Below are 21,057 nucleotides of genomic sequence, written 5' to 3'. Positions count from 1 at the left end.
CAGCATTAGTAACAGCGCTGTAGTGCTTGTGTAGAAGCCTGATAGGAGCCAAATCTGCTCCCGATCAGCCATACACCAGGGGTAGGAGATAGCTCCCAGGGGCAGGGACCTATCTGCTGCTGGGTTAGACTCTGCCACAGGAGCCTCAGCAGGTAGTATGTTCCCCTGCCCCAGCAGCAGAGAGCTCCAGGCCCCCCCTACCAAGATCATAACTGGGGAGTGGGAGATAAGGATTTTTATCTCCCAGCCCCTGATCCACCATCACAATCAGGGAGCCGGGGGCTGGAAAACACTTACCTCTCAGCCTGAGTTCCATGGTGGAGGGGGGCAGGATGGGAGATCCTTATCTCCCAGCAGCAGCTTTGTGACTAGGGAGCTGCTGCTGGAAGATGCTTATCTCCCAGCCTAAGCCCTGCAGTTGGGGGGCTTGGGCTGGGAGACCCTTATCATCTCCCTGCTGATGGGGGCTGGGGAGCTTGTTCACTGCCCATCTTTGCAAGCGTGGAGCTGGGGGCAGGACAGGCTCCCCACCTTGTTTCCCCCAGCTCCACACTCACAGATCTGGGTGGGGAACCAACTCCCCCCACTCTGCAATTGCAATTGTGATCATAAAGCAGGGGCTGGGAGCTCCCTGCATGGGGACAGTTCCCCACCCAGTCTGGAGCTGGCTGGGAACTGCCCCTGTGCCCCAATTGGGTGATCAAGGCTTGGAAAAAGCTGCAGAGGTGGGGCAGGTCCCAGCCCCCTGCCCCAATCCACCAGTGGGGCAGCTAGCAGCAAGCTAGCCCCATAAGTTACACCATAAGCCCTATAAACCACACCTTGGTGTGGCCTCATAAGCCACATCAAGGTGAGGCACAGCCCCCGCAAGATGCATACTTTGTTGTGCCATCTAGCTATCATCCCCATGCTTGATGACAACAACAAAGTATTTTTAAAAAGCCATCTTGGCTCATGGTCCATTATAGATTGATGAAGAAGTGTAAGGGTCTGTGCCAAAGCCTGCTGAAGTCACTGGGCAAGTTGCCATGGGCTCTGGATCAAGCCCTAACCCAATAGAGCGTACAATAACAGAAATGTGATAAGTGATATTAAAACATGTTTGTCTCCATCCCTTGACCATTTTGATTAGTCATGGGACAGTGTTATAGCAATGTTCCATGAAAGAGCTTATGTTTCCAGAAATATAAGCTGGCAAATATCCTTTTAATACTGTCCTAAAAACCTATTTTATAGATTTGGTTCTTGGGGTGTGCTTTCAGGCAGGCAGTCTGTTTTACTAGGTAGTAGAGGAGCTTAGCAAAAGCCCTTTATTCCCATAAAAAGCGAACAAAGGAATCCTTTTGGTTTTCTGGTCATTCTACATAAGCAAGAGAATAAAACATCACCCATTGCAAATGGTCAGTTGTTGCACTCACCAAAGGAAAGTAAAACAGTTTTACAGGAATAGCTGAAGGATGGAGAGACTGATGAAATATTCACTGGAACAGATCTCTACTGCAAAGAGTACATTATGCCTTGAAATCCCATGCATTTTAGAGGAATCAGGGCTAGGTGTTATATTTTTAATTATGGCCACCAGGAAGGTTAGTTTGTTGACAGATTGGCTTCAGCTGTCTTTCACAGAGGTAGAGTTTGCTTAATTGTTATTTCCCAGAGGAAATAAGAAGACACTACTGAGCAATCATACCTTTAAAAAATACACTAAAGATTGTGAGACTCTCATATACTATACTAATGATGGTCATATCTTAAAAAGCAATCATTTCATCCTTCAAGAACTTCATAGGAATACGTCAGGGCATTGGAGAAATGAGTGGCTCTGAAAATAAACATAAGAGCATAGTGGAAGTGCCTCTTGCTAAGTGCCTCTCACAAGTTGAATGTGCACTCTGTTTCCATGGACTCAGCATCCTAACATTTTAAAACATTTAAAAAGCCAGTGGGATCAGATTGATGCATTTTAGTAACCATAGCAGAGCAGAGAAGCTGCCTTACAGGAACAAAAAGAGGCACAGAAGCAGCAACACAAAAGATGTGCCAGTAAATACCAGTTCACATCAGTTTAACTGCAGGAAATGGCACAGACACAGCAGTTGTGCCCCATGCCCAGGGTGTAGAGTCCCTGAAGTTCATTGCAATGGATCTGTTCCCTGGTAAGGGAATTATAAACAACAGTTGCAGTTTCCCTTTCAGTGTTCATTGCTGATTAAGTGGCTTCATGTACAGAGTAATGCTGAACATTAGCGCTGTGTTATAAAAGGCAATCCCCACTGTTCCCAAAATATTCCTTTTTGTTTTGTCCATAAATGTGGCTTAACAAGAAGCATTTTGCATGTGCATAATGATCACATTAGTGCAGAGGTTTGATAGTTTTTCCAGATGATTGTATTAGCAGAATATGACATGAGTTGAGGGCCAATAGGTTTCTAACCTGTGAACAAAGCATTCAAGAAAAAAACCCAAATGTTAAGAAGTACACGGAAAGAACTGACAATCAGATGGGAAAAGCTGTCCTCTGGTGAATTTGAGGCTTGAGCCAAAGTACGTTGAAGACAGAAGAGATTATTCATTAAAGCTGCAAGGGAAGATACTCAAAAGACAAGAGAGGAACCACTTGGGAGCTGTCCGTGCAACTTTCACATGCCCACCCCTCCAATTAACTGGTGTGACTAAGAAGTTGGTTCCTCAAACAGTGAAAAACAGGAAGAACAGGGCTATATCTGTACTGAGATCCTTTGCCTTAGCAGCAGCTTCCTTTTCCCTCCTTAGGGCTGTGTGAATGACTGATTCTTTTGGTTAGGTGGCTGAACTGAAAAATCAAAAAGGAGAAAGAAAATAACTTGTTTTTGGTTGCCCTGCAGCTGCCAGAACTCATTTGTTTTAGACTAACTGAAGTGAACTGTGGGGGCAAGGATCATAAGAGGTATGGATGCCATTCACAACTCAAGACAGTGGTGCCCTCTTTACACCTCATAGCCCTGTTGAAACAGTAAGACTCTCAGGAGGGTCTGGAAGACAGGGGTATAGACCCCTTTCATCCTTGATTCAAAGCAGGGGTTTGAAATGGGAGCTCTCACTTGTCTGGAGAGTGCCCCAACTGTAAGGCTAAAGGGCCCTTTTCAATGAGTCTTAAATATTCTTTGGGCTCAAGAGAACAAGTCAGTAGCTTGATTGCTAAGACATGCATCTTGCAAGTGAGGTGTCTAGGCTTCAGCCCCTGCTTCAGTGAATATCCGGAGCATTTACCTACAGATAAGTGCTTTAATGACTCTTTCAGGTGTGTTGGTTATAGGTATGTTGGTCTAAGGACATAGGCAGACAAGGTTCTTTGGGTAAATGTGGTATCTTTTATTAGACCAACTAAATAGTTGGAAAAATTGTTCTTTGCAAGCTTTCAGACCCAAATACCCTTCCTCAGGCGTAGGGATAATCTGCTGGTGTTTGTGTGCTCTCCTGGGTGGAATAGAAGCCAATATGCAAATACAGGACTGTGAAAATGCAAATGCATGGCTGTGAAGATCAGAGGGGATGGGAGACAATAGGTGTGAGATAGGTAGGTGGAGAGAGGACAGGAGAAGAGGATGTGGAGGGGAGGTATGTTGACCTGGTGATAAAATGTAGCTGGTAAAATGTTGAGAGGTTACCTGGGGTTATTGGATGGCAGACAAATTATAATGTGCCATAAATCCATATTTAGTCCATAATTTTTTGTATCCAGTAGATTTATGAAGTGAAGTTCATAGACTTGGCTATGAAAGGTGTTTTGTAAATTCCCTTTGAGGATTAGAATTGGGAGACTGGAGAGAGAGTGGTTGTCTTATGAGAAATGTGCATTCACAGGTAATTGAGTATTTTTGTCCTTGATAGATTTTCAGTGTGTGTTCATTCTGGTACACAGGTATTGTTTAGTTTTGCCTACATATTTTCCATCCAGGCATTCAGTGCAGTGGATGAGATATATTACATTTCTGGAGGTGCAGGTGTAAGATCCAGGAATGTTGTTGGTTCTGTTGTGGGGTGTAGTAATTGTGGGGGAGGTGGGGATATGTTGGTAGGCTTTACATTTCTTGTTCCAGCATGTTTTGAATCCATTTGATGTGTTTTGTGCCATTGGAAGTTTGTTTCTGATGATGAGGTTGGCAAGATTCAATGCTTGTTTAAAGACTAGAATGGGTGGTTCTGGAAATATCTCTTTAAGAACTGGGTCTTCTTCTAGTATGGGTTGTACTTGTTTCAGGATTTTCTGTATAGGTTCCAGGGAGGGCTATGTCATAACTAGTGGTGTGCGATTCATGGGGAATTTTCTTTCTGTACTGCAGCAATACTTTATGTGTGCATCAAGGTGGCTCTTTCAAAAGTATGATCTCTCTCTCTGGAGGACTCTGACTCTTTTTCACTCTCTGACCAATGAATATCTGATTATTTCTACAAAGGAGAGTAAAGCTTCAACAAGAGGGTTCAGGAAACGCCCAGCCCTGCATATACTATAACCTAGTGGTTAGGGCCCTGCCTACCTCAGCCTACCTCTGTATTCACCTGGCAGGGAATTGTCTGCCTGTCTTTGCCCCCATAACACACCACTAGAGTTGTTCTACACTGTAGTATGCAAAACGGCTAACCCTGACAAGTTACCAATATTTTATCCACTATAATCCTGTCAGTTCAGTGAGAGGATGATGCTGGAAGTTTGGTATAGTCCCAGCTCTGTCCCTTACCAAAGGATAGATTCTGGAAGGTGTGGCAGAAGGCCACCACTGTTTCTCCCCAAAAATTCTGCTCTGTGATAATTTGGTTAGGATGGGCCCTGCAGGGGGTACACACCTTACCCTACCTCTTTAGGTATCCTGAGCTGGATACATTCCTGAGGGAGGGGGGAAACCTGCTCCCCCTGCCTACGTGACTGGCATCACATACCTGGGTGAGGGGCTTGCTCCCTGGTGGGCTAGGGACTGCCAGTCTGCACAGCAACCAGTGATGCATTTCAAATTGGTTGGCTGACAGCCAACAGGTGCTGGCCTCCATTGGACCAGGTAAATGAGGTCGTAAGGGCTATATAAGTTAAGGACTGCCCAGGAGGAAGGGGCAGCAGCCATAAGGAAGACTCAGAGAGAGAGAAGAGCTGGAACATCTGAAACTTGCTCTCTCTCTCAAGACTCATGATCAAGGAACTGCCTGCCTTCAGAGGAAATCTTCACCTGCCCCAGGATGATACTTGTGAGTAAGCTACCTGAGATCTAACTAGATATATAGCTTGCAGTAACTCAGATGCATGATCAAAGGCTACCCAGCCATGCCAGTTGCTCTATGGGATTTCTCTGACATTGCTCTACCTTTGTAACCAATAAAGTTCTCCTTTGTACCTAGCATGGGAGACTTATTGGGAGTAGGTCTACATTATGCCTTGGGGTCCTCTTGGTTCGGCTGACTAAGGGAGACGACTACTTGTGCTTCCGACTGAGGGAAGCATCCCAAGTTCTTGAAGTGAACCAAGTACCCTCAAGGGTTACTAGACCTGTGTTTCCCAGGGTGCGCAGAGCCAGAATCAAGCCCATTCCTGGATGGTGGCTGTGTTACCCCCAGGGTAGCAGTTATGCTCCAGGAAGGGGGTCGGCCAGACATGAGGCGCCCCCAGGAGGCACTTGGAGCCTGGAAGGTAGTCCGGCACAGTGAGGTGGGTGGCTCAATGCAGAAGTGCCCCCTACTGGCCTGCAACAGAAGGGTTTCAGCTTTTACAAGCAAAGACATATGTTTTCATCCCTTTAGCATAGCAGGGAAGCACAGGGAACAGTATCTCAGTGGATTTGTCTAGAAAGCAATTAACAAGCCTCTGAGAATTCATTGACTTATTATACAGAAAAAGGAGGGTAATTGGTAACACTTAAAATTTCTGCTCCCAGAAAAGAACAGCATCATTTAAAAAGATGTCATCTGGTATTAAAAGGAAAGGAAAAAAACCCCCATCAAAATATCTTTGTCTTACTGTTGCTGACTCTTGTCATGTTATCATGAGTTTCATGATATGCATGTAGTGCTTTTTTAAAGCCCAAGATCCTGGATTCAGGTCATGACAATCTTAACTTGCATTTTAGGGAAAACAAGTTACGCAGTGGTTAAGATGAGCTTAAAATATGAATCCTAAGGAGCATCACACTAAAGGCAAATAGTAATATATCAGAAACTATTGTTTATTTAAAACTCTCCAGAGCTGGTGGGGGGTGAACTTCATGATATGAGAGGAGGGCAAACTAATGGGTTTGACTATAAGAGTGGCATCAGCTGAAGATATTTCATTTAGGAAGCCCCTCAAAGGGCCCAATCTTACTTCCATTGAACACAAGGGCAAAACTTCCTTTAACTTCATAGGGACTAGGAAGAGCCAGGCAAACTTGTCTCCATAGTTATGCCAGCAAGAGAACAAAACTAAAACACCCACTGCCACTAATGTCAAATGCTCTGTTCTACATATGCATCCTAGTTGCATTTATTAGGTTTTGTGTTATAGACTGGACATTTTGATGACTATTACATGAAAAATGTGATTTTGGAATTAAGGGGATTTTTTTTTCTTTTTCTGTTGGAAATAAGTTAAATTTATTCATACTGAAGGCATGTGTGTCAGGCTGTAAATTCATTATAAAGTTCTAATGGCATTAAAAAAGCATCAGCATCTATGGCCAATTCACATATCTAGTGGATTTCTAACTCAATGCCCTTTAAAGTAGTAGTAAAGTAGTATGGTATTGTCCTAGCCTAGGTCCCAAAGGAAAGGACAATAATGTCAAATTGTTCATGCATGTAATAATTGGCTGAATCTATCATCATGGTAGAGACTAGAGACCCTGACTCTGTGGCTTTCAGCAGCTGCTCAGAATACAACTGATTATCCCTAATTTTAGCAATATTCCAAACCTTGAAACAAACTTCCAGTTCACTGACTGAACATCTTGTCCGTCACTGAACTAGCTGCCATCTCTAGTGCTTTAAGCAGTTCCTCTGAACCTGATTATGTTTCACCTCTGTTAGCTGCTTGCTGTTTGGGTGATCAGGCATTTAAGGTATCTCAGGTCAGGTGCACAAAAATGAAGGCACCCAAGGTTCCTAGTCACTTGAAAATCTTAGCCTATAACTATTAATAAATCAAACCAAACATTTTGTTTCTTCCTCAGCGTGCCATGTCACAGACCGTTCAGGGAGCCATGCTGACTCACGCACTTAGCAGTATACCAGCCTTATTCATACCTCCCTGATATCAGCCAGAAGTGCTTGTTATTTTTTTAGACCCTGGCCTGCACCTAGAACAGTGGGTGTTCTGTTTTTTTGGCAGGGATATCTAAATTATGATAAGAATGAGTGTTGTACCAGTGATTCAGAATAAATTGGGGTTGGGCCAGTCTAACAGGGAGCCAAAAAGCTCCTGTAGTTTCAAGAGAAACAGCAGCAAATAGAGCCAGGACAGCTGAACAGGGGCTGGCTGCAAGAGGGAAGGCAGCAAGGAAATGCTGCTGCCTAGTGAACCCAGACACAGGCATGGGTGAACTGAGTGGCAGCCCGGGGCCTGGACAGAAAGAAGGCCCAAAAATGGGGGGGGAAAAAAAATTACAATTGCAAAAAAAGTTTTAATATTGCGTATATACATATACCTAATCCTGCATTTTTATTTCCACAAATTCAGTTTATATGTATAAATGGTAATTTTGTTCTGTTGTCCAATTATCATCATCATCATCATCTCTGGCAAAGGGGGGGCCTGATACTAAAAGTTTGCCCAGGGCCATCAGGAAATTTATTAGGGGGGTGCAGCAAGGGATTGGAGATGCTCTGTTCACCAGGGTTCCTGTGGGGGTAACAAAAAAACAATGGTCACAAACTGACAAGAGAGCAGATTTAGGCTAGATATCAGGAAAAACTTCTTCACGGTAAGGGTGGCCAAAATTTGGAAGGGGCTTCCAAGGGAGGTGGTGCTCTTCCCTGCCTTGGGGGTCTTTAAGAGGAGGCTGGATAGGCATCTGGCTGGGGACATTTAACCTATCTGGTAAACTTGTACTGAACTAGATGAATGTGTCCAAGGGCAGATCACGAATTTCTCAAAGAGGGGTGCAGGAGGAGTAACACACTGCAGTGCCTATTATCAGCTTCCTCTGCCCCCACGAAGTCCCTAGAGTAGGTGAAAATCCTTCTCCCTAGGTCAGATGAATGCCTTCCCTTCCACACTGCTTTCAAAAGGGTGTGCTATTTTCCTTCCACTTCAATAAGAGGGGCATTATTAAACTAACTTTGGTGCAATCTAACCATCTGCTTCTACTAAAGTAGCCAGTATATTCCCTTTGTTTTTCAGGACAGAAGGGGGTGTTTCTAAAGGTGCCACTGTTGGGGTTCTCCTGGATCTAAACAAACATAACCTGACCTTTTATATAAATGGGCAGCAGCAAGGACCTACAGCATTTGAAAATGTGGAAGGGGTCTTCATGCCTGCCTTGAGCCTCAACCGAAATGTACAGGTAAATCTTCCCCTTTTCAGTTTAAGTCATTGTGCATGTTAACTAAGGACAAATCTGACTGCCGGTCAATAAGTATTGCATGACAAATACAGCTCTTATGGTTCAGTATGGATGGACTGTCCTAGTTTTGTTTGTGTAGGGGTTAGCACCACTTTAAAAGGAAGGAAGGAATTTCAATTTTAGTGTTGTGTCCCAGATATAGGGTAATGAGACCTTAAATATAATAGAAACATTCAAAAACTTATTTCCCAAATGGTTTTGCTGTGCTGCTCCTCCAGCTGAGAAAGCAGCAGTATTCTAGGGCAGTTCTGCAGCCTTGACTAAAAGTAGTGGTTTCCTAAATACCCTAATTTCATATGTTTGGCAATAGTTAACCTTGAAGAGTGAGTACAATTTCCAAGGTATGGTGGTAAATAGAGCAAAAGAGAAGTAGGTTAAAAAATACTTTCTTCCACAGGGAAGACCCAATTAATGTTGTAGCTTCACTCTGACTACACACAATTTATAAATGGTTCTGTGCCTTTATACTGCTGGAAAGAGAATCCGGGCCTTGATGTACTGAAATCTTCTAGTGAACCATCACCCTGAAAGCTGAAGGCATTCAATAAATGTCAGCTTTGTCTCACAATGACCAATAGTGGCAGATTAGTTAAGGATGCAAAATGCTCTAAACTAAAACAAGCATAGTAATAATGTGTTACTACAATGTATCACTGTAATGTAATAGTTACAATGATAGAATTGTTCCTAGTGGTGACCAAGCAACTGCATAAAGATGGAGGTCTTTTTGTAATGAGGTTCTATACCCAGAGAGAGCACAACAACGTTTTAAAGGTATTTTTAAAAGGTTTTCAAATACGCAGCTGGGTGCCTATTGGTATTTTTAAAATCATGCCTAACTCCCACTTTCTTCATAAAAAGAACCACTAAATTCCTATCTGCCTTTTTTTAGGTGACTCAGTATTGTTAAAAATCTGGCCATTGTCCTTATCTCCCAGAGCCTACCTACAGTGGAGGTACATAGACAATAACAGACAAATAGCCACAAAGTTACCTCATTTATTAATTAAGTGGGGGGGGGGGGGGTGTTATACTACTGCTGCTTTAGTGTGCCCTCTGTCTGTTCTTCCTTCTTGACACAGAGTTGTAGAAGGGGCAAAAGCCCTTCATGAGTTTAAGCTTGTGAGAGCTTTTAGATGGTACTTGGATACTATGGTGAGAAGTAGACAAGGTTCTTCGGGTAAATCTGGTGTCTTCTATTAGACCAACTCAAATAGCTGGAAAAATTCTTCTTTGCAAGCTTTTGGGTATAAATACCCTTTGTCAGGCTGAGGAAGGATTTGCAGTTCGTGTGTCCTCTTCTTGCATGGAATTAATAGAAAGAGCGCACACCAACTGCAGAACCTTCCTCAGCCTAAGAGTATTTATACCCGAAAGCTTGCAAAGAAGAATTTTTCCTACTATCTGAGTTGGTCTAATAAATATCAGATTTACCCAAAGAACCTTGTCTTCCTATATCCTTAGACCAATGCGGCTACAACCTACACCCCTGTAACATGGTGAGAGGTGTCATTCTAGAGATCTGGCTATAGTGAGACTAGTAAAATTCCTTCACTTCTCCCCTGACAGCCCAGCAAAGAGGGGTCAACAATTTTCCTTTAGTTAATACAGGAGACCTTCTACCCAGCTGAAAGCTTCTGGATCTCTGATTTGGTTAATCTGCAAGGTGCATATCCACCCTGTCTTCTGCCCTTCTCTATTTCCCCAGAATGCTTTAGGCATTGTTACCTAATTTTCTGGTAAGTGGCAGTAGCTGGGTTAGAGGTAGCTGACCAATGGCTATTAAACTGGTGGGGGGGGGGGGTAACACACATACCTGGGCTCTAGACTCTCTGAGAAGAGAACCATCTGTATTTTAGGGCTTTGCTCTGGCACCATCCATCACTGCACCAGGCCGCAAATCCCAGTTCCTTAGTCATCGAGACCTTCTAGCATGGCACCTATTCTCAGCCTTCCCAAATGATTTGCAATGAAGCTCTGATTTGTGTTTCAACTCTAAGCAGTTATTTCTGTTCTGCACAGGTAACTCTGCACACGGGACTGGAGGTGCCACAGAGTGTAAAACAGCCAAAGCTGCCCAGCAACTAGCTGAATTCATGCTGCCTATAGCCAAGCTGGATTTTTGTAGTCTTTCTACATGCTATTTACATACATTGGTTAAAAAAAAAAAAAAAAAGCACTCATCCCTATAACAGCAGTTCTTACGCTGGACTTTGATCCCAGAGTGATCTGATAATTAAAATAAATCTACATCCCCCCCCCCTCTTAATTTTACACTGTTGAAAAATGTGGTTGTAGACTAAACAAATGGGCAGGGGGCACTCGTATAGTTCAATATAAATATACTTGCAGCTCAGTGTAGATGCCACACTCATATACTTCAATATAAATATACTTGCAGCTCAGTGTAGATGCAAACCTAGGGTGACAGCTAAAATGAGCATATTTTCCCTTTCATACTTGGATCTGTGCTCCCCAGGATGATAGTAATGAAGGAAGAGATGATAATCACTGAGGGCCCTCAGAGCAATTTCCTGAGTGTTCTGGTGGTTTCTCTGTCCCTTGAAACCTTGAATCAAGAGCAGATATATATTTTTTTAAAGGCTGAGCTACAGCTCAGACTGGAGTTGTGCTTGATGTAGACACTTCTGGGGACATTCTTTGGCTTGCGTTGAGCAGATCAGACCATGTTATCACGACAATCTCTTTTTGTCATGAAACCTGGTTAAATTTTATGGATTAAGCTCCTGCTGAAATGAATGGCAAAGCTCTCACTGACTTCAGTAGGAGCAAGACAAGGCTCAAATTAGCTTTATGCAAAACTTATGCTCATTTAGGTTGCACACATTTTAGGTAGAAATAAAAAGTACTCAATAAATCTTAGTGCTTTTTATGTGACTGTAGTGGCTTTTGCTCTCACAAATGGGAGATCTTGCAGTGGGTACCAGCAGCAACCACCTCTTGAAATGACAATGGAGGAGAGTTCATTGAAGTCATCAGAGATGTTCCAAAATGGCTTAAATAAATATACCATGTGGGGAAGATCATTTATTCTTTTAGGGCCTTGATTCTACTAGGTGCCAAGCGCCTGCGGTGCTCATGGAGTTGTGGATATGCAGCACCTCTCAGCATCAAAGGCCTTCATTTTCTCAAATTATCTTTAAGCCTCTGGGTAACCTGAAGAGGATTGTAGGCTTATAACTAATATTAAGTGATCTGCTAAATTCTAACCTAAGAATCACCTGGTTCTTAACTTTGTTTTGTGCCTCAGAAATGTTGTGGGTACCCCAAATAAGGCAATGAGGAGTATTTTCAAATGGAGTCTGATTGGCCTAGAATCTTTAATAGGCATATTAGACTCGCGCTCTCTCTCTCTCTCAGCAAAGCATGTGGAGGTATGTGTTTGGTGAGCGGTAGGTGGCTGACTGAATTAACTTATAATTGCAAGGTACAAAAGGATATACAGTTCTACTGCATCTAAGACTCTAGCCTTGTGATCCAACCTAATTGTGGTGCTGTTAGACCAATGCACCACTGGCTGCTGCCTCCTATTGTTCTGCTTTTTCTATTCATTCTGTTTACACACAACTGCTCTGTATACAGAGAAGACGCACACGCGCACACACACTTCAGTATATGTGGTTAAGAAACACTGCCCAAACTATTTTTAAATTAAAATCTATTTTACTGCCTTGGGTAAAGTCCTCCAGGGTAGGGTGAACTTCTGGCAGATAGGCCCATAGCTGCAGGCATGCATTTGATTTCCAGCCAAAGCACATCCCCATTACTGGTCTCAGCAAGTGACAGGAAGGCTTGACTGGGACAGAGGTTTTAGGCTTCTGGCTGCAGGACAGGGGTTGTCATAATGAATTGCCATAGATAAGGAACATTAAACTATGCAGAACTGAGCAGTAAGTGGTCTATAATCATCTGTGCAGGGTGCCCATCATTACTCAATCTTTCAGCTCCCTTCCCTCTACAGAAAATAAATGCATCTTCTTTGAATAACAGAAAAACAAGACAACTCAAACTAGTAAGTTTTGAAAGCAACTGTAGTGTCCTCAGACTGAGAGATATATTATTAGTACACTTTATTTTTAAGGCCTGGTAATAACTGACTGTACTAATTTTGGTTTGCTCAGATTAGCAGAGACTAACTGTGGTTTGTTTCTTTGTTTTTGTTTGTCTGTTTAACGCCATCTGAATCTGTGCAGAATTTTCTAGTTCAGTGGGGTCTATTTTAAGCCTACCTCAGCTAGCATGCTACTGGACCCCAAATTTCTTCTTGAGTGTTATCACTGTATAGTTGTCTTGTAAAGTTTTAACCATAACCTTTCAACCATCACCTAACAAACAGCAGAGCCTTGGAATACTGTTTAAGCTGCATATAGATTTTTATACTAGAAAATGTCTCGTGGCAATGTTAATACAAGCAAGCACTCCACTTTTACTGTTCTTATTAAATATGAAACAAAAGAGCACTGTTTATATCAGACATAAGAACTGAACTTCTGTCTCTGCTCACAAGATCTGTGAAATAAAATTCAAATCGATTTTAATCTGTCCAATATGCAGACATTGCTGGATGTTTAAAGTGGATACTGAAATGGGTTTAGAATACTTTTTGATACCTATGTTGACATCAGTGATGTTTTTCATAGTTGCTTCTGTATCATTCCTTGTGTGTCACTCAGGGGAAAATGCGGAGTGATATAGGTTTCCAAGATCTAATTTAACATGAATAGCAGGTCAGGGAACACTCCAGACTTATGGAGGTACTCTTTCTACTGCTGCTGTCTGTACATACTAGATGAGTAAAAGTGCAATGCACTCTACCTAAAACTGCAGTCTCCTTTTAACCTAGTGAAAATGCAGAAAAGGTAGGCAGTTAGAAATTGGAATGCTGTATTAGTATTGCTAATTTAAATTTAAGTCCACAGAGGGTGAGTCTACTTTTGGTTATGTATCTCTTCAAGGACTTAAATTCATTAAGGTCCATAAAACTAAACCAAGTCGGCCTTATGAAATACATTTTTTTTTTTTTTTTACAAGCTGAGTGAGACTTAGCAGTTTGTCTAATAATGACGATGCTGAAATAATTAGAACTAGGCTAGGAGACTAATTATTCTGTGTTTGAATACAAACATGAAGCTCCCATGACCGTCAAAAAGTACCTTATTGGTGCATGCACAGACAAAATGTATCTGTTAAAGACTAGCACAATGTGAGAAGGAATAGAGGAAATTCACTTCTCTTTCTAGGTCTGAGGTCATTCATTCCACTGCCAGTAGATCTCACCAGGGTCTTCAAGGTCTAAGCCTGGTTGGCTCAAGAGGTCTTTATCTTGTCATCATCTGTGCACAGAGGGGAAAGAGTGCCTGTAGAAAACGAGGGAGGGGAGGAAAAGAATGAGAAGAGGGAGCCTTACCCTCAGACCATGCTCCCTCTTTCCATTCTTTCATCTCCCTCTAGCACCTCCAATAAACATTGCATGGGAATAATCCATCCTACAGAAGAAGTGAGGCTCCCTAAACTGGGGAGAAGCTTATCTGTTATAGTGCAGACTCCACAAGAGAGTAGTAAACTTATTTACAGAGTTTAGAACAAGCAATTTTAAATTCTGTTAAGTATAAAAGGCTGTTACTCCAGAATCTAGGCTCTCAAACCATGTCTGCCACTGGGAAAAAACAATAAAAGGTATGGTTTGGCGAGTAATGAGAAACCGTCTGTTCATCTTGCACCCTGGGTGATTTAGAATTAGCCTATATAAACTTTCTTCCTATTCCTTTCCTTTACAAATTCCCCATTTTGTTTGGTAAAGCCAATTAGAAAAAAAAAAGTGTGGTCAGGAACACTGTCAAAGCCACACAGTGGTAGGTGTGTGGTTGGTACTGGCTTCTGTTCTCTGGGTAAGTTCAGAAAGAGCTGACTTCTAAAACCTGGCATCAGTTTGCATGCTGGCCTATCTGACAATCCCTCCTTATATCTGATCTTAAGAGATACAAAGTGAAAGAGTTAGTAAAGAGAGCAGGATATTGTGATCCATCCAGAGCTTTTAACACAATTTGGCTTCTAAAATTCAGAAGAGACCAGTGAAAGAGCATTATCATCTCCCAATCTATCCTATGTAGTTAAGATATATAAGGGAAAAGTATATTGGACAGAACAAAAAAGTATTACCTATATCAGAGTTTAAGAGGAAAAGCGTTAACATGTAATTTATTATATACATAATATGCCATCAAATTGTAAATAATGCCATTGTAATGTATTGCTGTAGCTGGTTCTCAGTGGTGATAAAGTTCTGTTTTAGTGCTGTAGGTGTGTTTTTTTGTTTTTTGTTTTTTGTTTTTTTTTTTTTAAGTATAGCTAGTAAAGATGGCAAAGAGCACCTAATATCATAGTTTCTTAGATGTTCTAGAGCAAGAAGAATTGTGACATACAATTTTTTTCTTCTACTTTAGTATGGATATTTAATACAACAGGTAAGGGAAAAATTAGATCAAGGCTAACCCACTACTAACAAATATAAGGCACTGTGTATGCTTGTGATCAAGGAATGGTGTATCATTTGCTCAGTGAGGTAATGAAACAGAGCAGTTAGATTTTGCCAAATTTGCAGTGTCCTTTTAATAGCAAGGCAAAGCCTTAACTTTGGAATTTCGGTATAGTTAATATAAAATATATTGTCCAGGTCTTTTATGGAAGAAAGATTACAATCTCTATGAGTCCTTTAAACAGGCCAAAGTAATAAATCAAACATGATAAAAATGGTACAATGAAATGAAAAGGGCCTCACTTGACACTGGGAGAAAAACCCAAATCAACAAAAAAAAAAAAGACGACTCTTGTTTTAAAAGAAGTGAGTTGGAGGGTCTTGCTTTATTGACAACATTTGTTTTCAGTTTATCTGATCAGCAATACTGTGTGTCTGCATGAAACCAGTAGAGTGGGAACTTTAAGCACAAGTCCGTTTAAAATAAAATAAAATAAGAATCTATGATTCTCATGTGCAGAAGCCCAGGCAAATCACGGAGAACAGGTGTTGTAGGGCTTCTGCATCCTTGCACACTGTAAAAGATGAATGCGTGTTTCACAGAAGTGGGTACTTGGTAGCATTATCTCCTGGAACAAACAAGCCCCTGTTACAGCTGTGTTACTGCAAACAAATCTGACTCAACTATACAGTATTACAAATCAGCAGGTCTGAATGCTTTCAGGGTACAGATTGTATTGTTACACTTCAGTACAATTGTACCCATGATGTCAGCCCACAATGAGCTTCCATAATTGTTGTTAATGAAAATACCAACCTTCTTAAGTGAGTAAAATGAAAGCACGACCAGGAGATATGTGATGAAATGTTAGAATAAATGCATGGGGTAGAACTGTCTTTTCTCTGATTGTTATGTGCAGCATGAAAGATGTTAATTTAAAATGTTGGCAAAAACAAAAAGTGCAAAGGAATGAAATCAGTGTTCATTTCTTGTTGAATGAAAGACAAACTTTATTCTTCTCCCTGACCATGACATTTTTACTTTATTGTCACGTCTCATAATTATGATCAGTTTGGAGCTGGTGGAATAAACGTTCCTTCTGTACGTGTCTGTCCCCAGATCAAGAGGAAAAAATAAAATTTTTCTAATTTTGTACCTGTAGCAAAAATTTGTATTTTTTGAATTTGAAACAAACTGCTTTTTGTCTTTTTGGTGTAAGTCAAACTTTGTGTATTATTACCCTTTTGGAAAACCTGAAGTATTAGTTTATGCTGTTTTACAGTTTTTAAATAAACTCTTAATGCATTGCCAACAAATGCAGACAGTACCTGGTTTCTTATTATTGATAAAAGATTTGTTATAAAGTGAATTTAGTGCTTGTAAATGCAACCACTAATATGTAGTTTAGTAAAATCATCTGCTAAATTTATGGCAGGAGGAAGCCAAGGATAATATGACAAAATGACATGTTCTCTGGCTTAGGTAACACATGTATCACTCTCTTTCACCTATTTATTTTTCTATGGCTTCTATTAGACTAATAATTTTCAAACTGTGTTCCATGGGGCTTAAAGATATGCCATTCCAGGGAAGGTTTATCTCTGATCCATGTTACCTAGCTTATCTTCCATTAACATGTGGCCACTCCCCACAGATGAGCTGCCCAAATGGCAGTCCTTCAGCATCCCATGATGCAGTGTTCCCTCGCCCAGCTTCCTGTTCTGTGCAGACAAACTTTCCAGCCCTTGAGCCCTACTGCCCAGGGAGGGGGTTCTGGCACCAACCTAGGGGTATGACCTTCTCATCCCCAGGGGTGCAATCCCCATGCAAACAGCTGGCAGAGTGCATGCCAGCTAGCCAGGTTGCAGAGCATGGTTGGGACCTGGAGTAGGGCCTGGGGGGAAGGGGGTAAAGGGTAAGGGAAGGAACAAGGTAGGAGGCTGGGTCCCCATGAGCTTAGGCTTCCTTCCTGGGGCAGGGCCAGTAGCTTCCCCAAAAGCACTTCCCTCACTGCTCCAGCTTCCAGCCACCCCAGGAAGCACAACCAACACCCCCACACCACAGTCCCAATTCCAATTTATTAAAACATGAGACCTTAATATACTTCCTTTTCATTGCTTTTTAACATATTTTCCCCCACTTCTTTTTGTTTTTCCTTCAGTGGCGGACTTCCTTCATTTCACTATCCTTTCCCTCTCCCCGTTTCCTTTCCGCCTCCCATTTCATTACCCACCCGATCCTATTAACTCCCTGCCTCTCATCTTCATTTTCCTGCCCCCCAAACCCATCTCTGCAACACACTCCAACCTACAGCAGGGATAGAAATCTGTCCTGATTCACAAGTTCAGTAGTGGCAACTCACAGCTGTAACTCTTAATCCAGCCCCTGCTTGCCAGTCCTCTAGAGGCAAATCACAGCTGTGCAGGTGTGTGTGTGCACCACGGGGTGGGGACAGTCAGAGAAGGTATTTTTCCTTAAGGTGTGACAGCTCCAGATTTGAGCTAGCACTTACATGGATCAACATTTGAGCAGCTCTAAGTGCAACTTGTAACAAGGCCCTTAGATATTTGTCCCATATGTTGAAGTGTGTTGCTTAGCTGAGTACTGAGAGATTTCCCACATTACTGGGAAAAAAAAAGCTTTGAACTACCTTACAGAGGTGGTGCAGAAAGTAAGTGAAAAGTTAAGAGCTGCAACATAGCAGAGTCATGCAAAGCCAGTTTCAACATCTGCATACCGTGCTGCACATTGTGCTGACAACCTAATGTACAATAATTGACTTGACATTTTTCTATTGTGCATGCTCAGTGTGTAAGTCTTGGAACAAAGGCAACTCTTTTGCTGTACACTCAGGTTCACTACAAACTAATTAACTTCACCTCCTTGAATGGTGGTAGAGTTGACTGAAAAAACAGTAGCTCAAAGCAGAGCAAGGCTGGATTAAGGCAAGTTCATGTGCCTATGACCTCCCCAGTCTCTGCCATCACAAGACCATGGGAGACTAAGAACATTTATTCACTTGGTCTAATAAAAAATATTGCCTAACTCAAGAACTTTGTGTAATATATGTCTCTTTTTTATAGACCAACATGACTACAAAATTGATCCCTGCTTAAGCTTGCAATATAAATAAGTTTGGCAGAATTCAATTTTTATTTTTTTTAATAATTCTGACGGCTAAAATTGATGTAACACAAGAGAAATTCCTTACCCAGGAGAACCTTCCATCACCAATACTTCCTTGAAATATGTAACATCATAACAAGAAAGAAGCATAATTCAACATCCTGCTTACCATTAGACACCTTTGATCCTGCTCCAACTTTTATCTGAGCCTAATTTGCATAATATGAAAAATGAACTTTTCCAACAAGGAGATCCAATTCTCCTGTGAAATGTGAATTTTCATTTCTACCTGGGAGAAATGTTATAATCTTTGCATTCTCCAATGCCTGAGGAAAAGTGCATGTGCCTGTTGGTGTCACTGGGCATAACCCTAGGTAACTCAGAGGGATGGAAGACCACGAGTGTCGATGAAGACCCTCTGGTCTAGGCTCAGGCGAGCCAGGGCCCCCCTTCCCAACCTTTGTAACCCTTTCTTTGGCGCTTGTAACCTCCTGTCCTTCTGGAAAACAGGCGAGCTAAAACTGTTATCTGGCTCGGAGAGAGAAGGGAGGAGGGAAGGGGGGGGCCAACTAGTGGAAAATCACTGCAGAAAATTGACCAAGGTATAAAAAGTACACTGTTGCAGGGCTAAGTGCGCAGGATTTGAGACCATAGAGTCTCCCTGCGCCTTTTACTTGAGCTCAAATAAACTCTTTCTACTTCTCCCCCCAGTGTGTTTATTTGGTTTATTTGCACACCAGGCAACGAACCCAATTGTTGCCTCCCTCGGGCACCTTGTGCTGGCAACATGCCCAAAAGCTTGCAAATAAAGATGCAAGCTGTCTAGCTGGTTTAGCACACTGACTACTTGTTTGTTTGTAAGCATTTGTTTTAATTTTTATCAATTTAAATTTTCAGGATTGCATGAAATTAGGTGTGTGGGGGCAGACAATTTAGTAATGAAAGCATGCTGTTAAAAGCTTTATAAAAAGCACGTCAAAATATAAAAAGTAAATATCCATACATCAGTAAAAACTGCCTACTTTAAATCATTCTGTTAATTCATCAGGAAAGAGGTGGGTGGGCAGGCACCAGAATAGGAGAGCAGTGGAAGCCCCAGAGCTCTGAAACATGGCGAGAGGCCGAGGTGGGCCTTGCCCCTCCATCCCCCTTGCTTAGTGGGCCTGGCCCTGGCAGGACCCTTCTGCCACTAGGCTAGAGCCTCCAAATACTCTTCTCTCCCACACCCAGGGTAGGGGTTGATTAAGAAGTCTTTTATCTCTGGCCAACTTGCTTCTCACACCTGTGAATGAGCAGGTAATTGCTTAACTGAGGAGTCATTAGGCCCAAATGAGCAGCTAACTGCTTAACTGACAAGTTATTAGGCTATCCATTGTTCTCCTCTTTAATCCCTCCCATCCTTCTCTCCACTGTCCAGTAACAGGGGTAAAGGTTCCCTGTTACAGTCCCCTTTCTATAAATTTTGATTATTACTGGTGGAAATATCTTTCCTTTGGTCTGTGAGTGTGAAGTGAACTCGCCATGTATTGAATCCTGCCAAGCCTAGATATAAATCTACTTTAGTTTGCCTATAAAGGTGCAAATGTGCCCTATCCTCCAGCACAGACTCTAATGCATCCCAAGGGAAGGAAACCCCAATGCTGCTGTTACTGCAGGGCCATAGATCATTGTTTTCCTATGGCCCCATACCACCTTAACTTAGACTCTGGTACTGTGTATAAAACACGTGTTTTGCACATTTTCATAACTTGGCCAGATCACAGCCAGGTTTCCCCAAATCATCGAAGCATGTCTCCTCAGTGTGTGTTATTTTTCTGCCAGCCTTCATTTTCACATCAGCAATTGTTTCAATACACGAACTGTGCAAAACCAGCACCCAAGGAGTCAGAACCCTAGTATCCTTGTTCTCAAGCAACTGGATTTTTTTTAACCTGAAAGGAATATTTTCCACTCCAAGTTGAGATGCAGCTGAGAAAAAAAAAAATCAGCCCTGAAAGAGAGGTGATACCAGCTGACAGGTGTCTGTTACAATGAGCACACATGTAAATTTCATTTAATCTCTGCCAATTCGACACCTTTGGGAAATTTTCGCAACCTGGCTTTTCTGTTAGAAGTTGCCAATGTATTGAAACAAAACTTTTAGTGAGAACACATCAATTTTGACTAAATTCATCAAAATTAAAAGAGCTTCTTTGGCCTTAGAAGGGGCTTTTGGCTAAAATGAGAGCATTACACTTATTATACGTGAGCAAGCATGTAATCAATAGATTAGTTGTTTGAGCATGTATGAGACCTTGGCTCAAGTCCCTTCTCTGCCTCATTCAGATCATAAACTTGAATCTTAGTTTCTCACTTTTTAGAATGGATGGTTTCTCTCTTTTTTGTGGGGGTGTGGGGAGGGAGGGGCATAAAAGGGTATCAAATAAAAAACTGTTCCAACCACATCTTCTGCAGGACAAGGAATCTGGTATGAATTCAGTTTGATTGTGAACTACAGTGAGAGGAGATTCACTAGGTGCCTCATAAGTGACTATTTAAGATAATCTAGATTCAGAAAAATGAGGCATGACTTTCCTTTTAAAGTTTCAGTTTAATATTAAAAAAGCAAGATGAAACTTTTGGAGTAAAAATATTTTATTTAAATATTGTGGAAACAGTATCTTACAATAACTAGTAAAATAATTCTCATATACATCTTTGTTAACCAATGAAAACCGTGTAATTTTTTTTAAAGGACTAAAAAAATCTTTTATTTTTCTTAGTGAAAATTCATGAAGTTAGAGTGTTTTGCCATTTTCTTCCCAAAGCAAAGTGGAAGATGGATAAGACTAGTATTAGAAATAACAGTAAGGCATTAAGAGACACCAAAAATC

At 41.6% G+C, this 21,057-nt stretch overlaps 1 protein-coding gene across 4 annotated transcripts in view; it reads left to right on the top strand.

Moving 5' to 3' along the window:
• Window positions 1-11,644, top strand: part of TRIM67 (tripartite motif containing 67) — a 48,658-nt gene extending 37,014 nt beyond the window's left edge. For all 4 annotated transcript variants that reach the window (XM_090031496.1, XM_090031495.1, XM_090031494.1 and 1 more), the window contains 2 exons: window positions 8,339-8,501; window positions 10,584-11,644. In XM_090031496.1, coding sequence (XP_089887622.1) covers window positions 8,339-8,501; window positions 10,584-10,649 — 229 coding nt within the window. In that variant the 3' untranslated portion in view covers window positions 10,650-11,644. The remainder of the gene's footprint in view (window positions 1-8,338; window positions 8,502-10,583) is intronic.
• Window positions 11,645-21,057: the final 9,413 nt, after the last annotated feature.

The sequence above is a fragment of the Crocodylus siamensis genome, chromosome 1 (assembly GCF_052110815.1).
Source record: "Crocodylus siamensis isolate JL-2025a chromosome 1, ASM5211081v1, whole genome shotgun sequence".
NCBI classification, from domain to species: domain Eukaryota; kingdom Metazoa; phylum Chordata; order Crocodylia; family Crocodylidae; genus Crocodylus; species Crocodylus siamensis.
The sequence above is the reverse complement of the archived record's forward strand: the minus strand, read 5'-3'. Positions and strand labels throughout refer to the sequence as shown.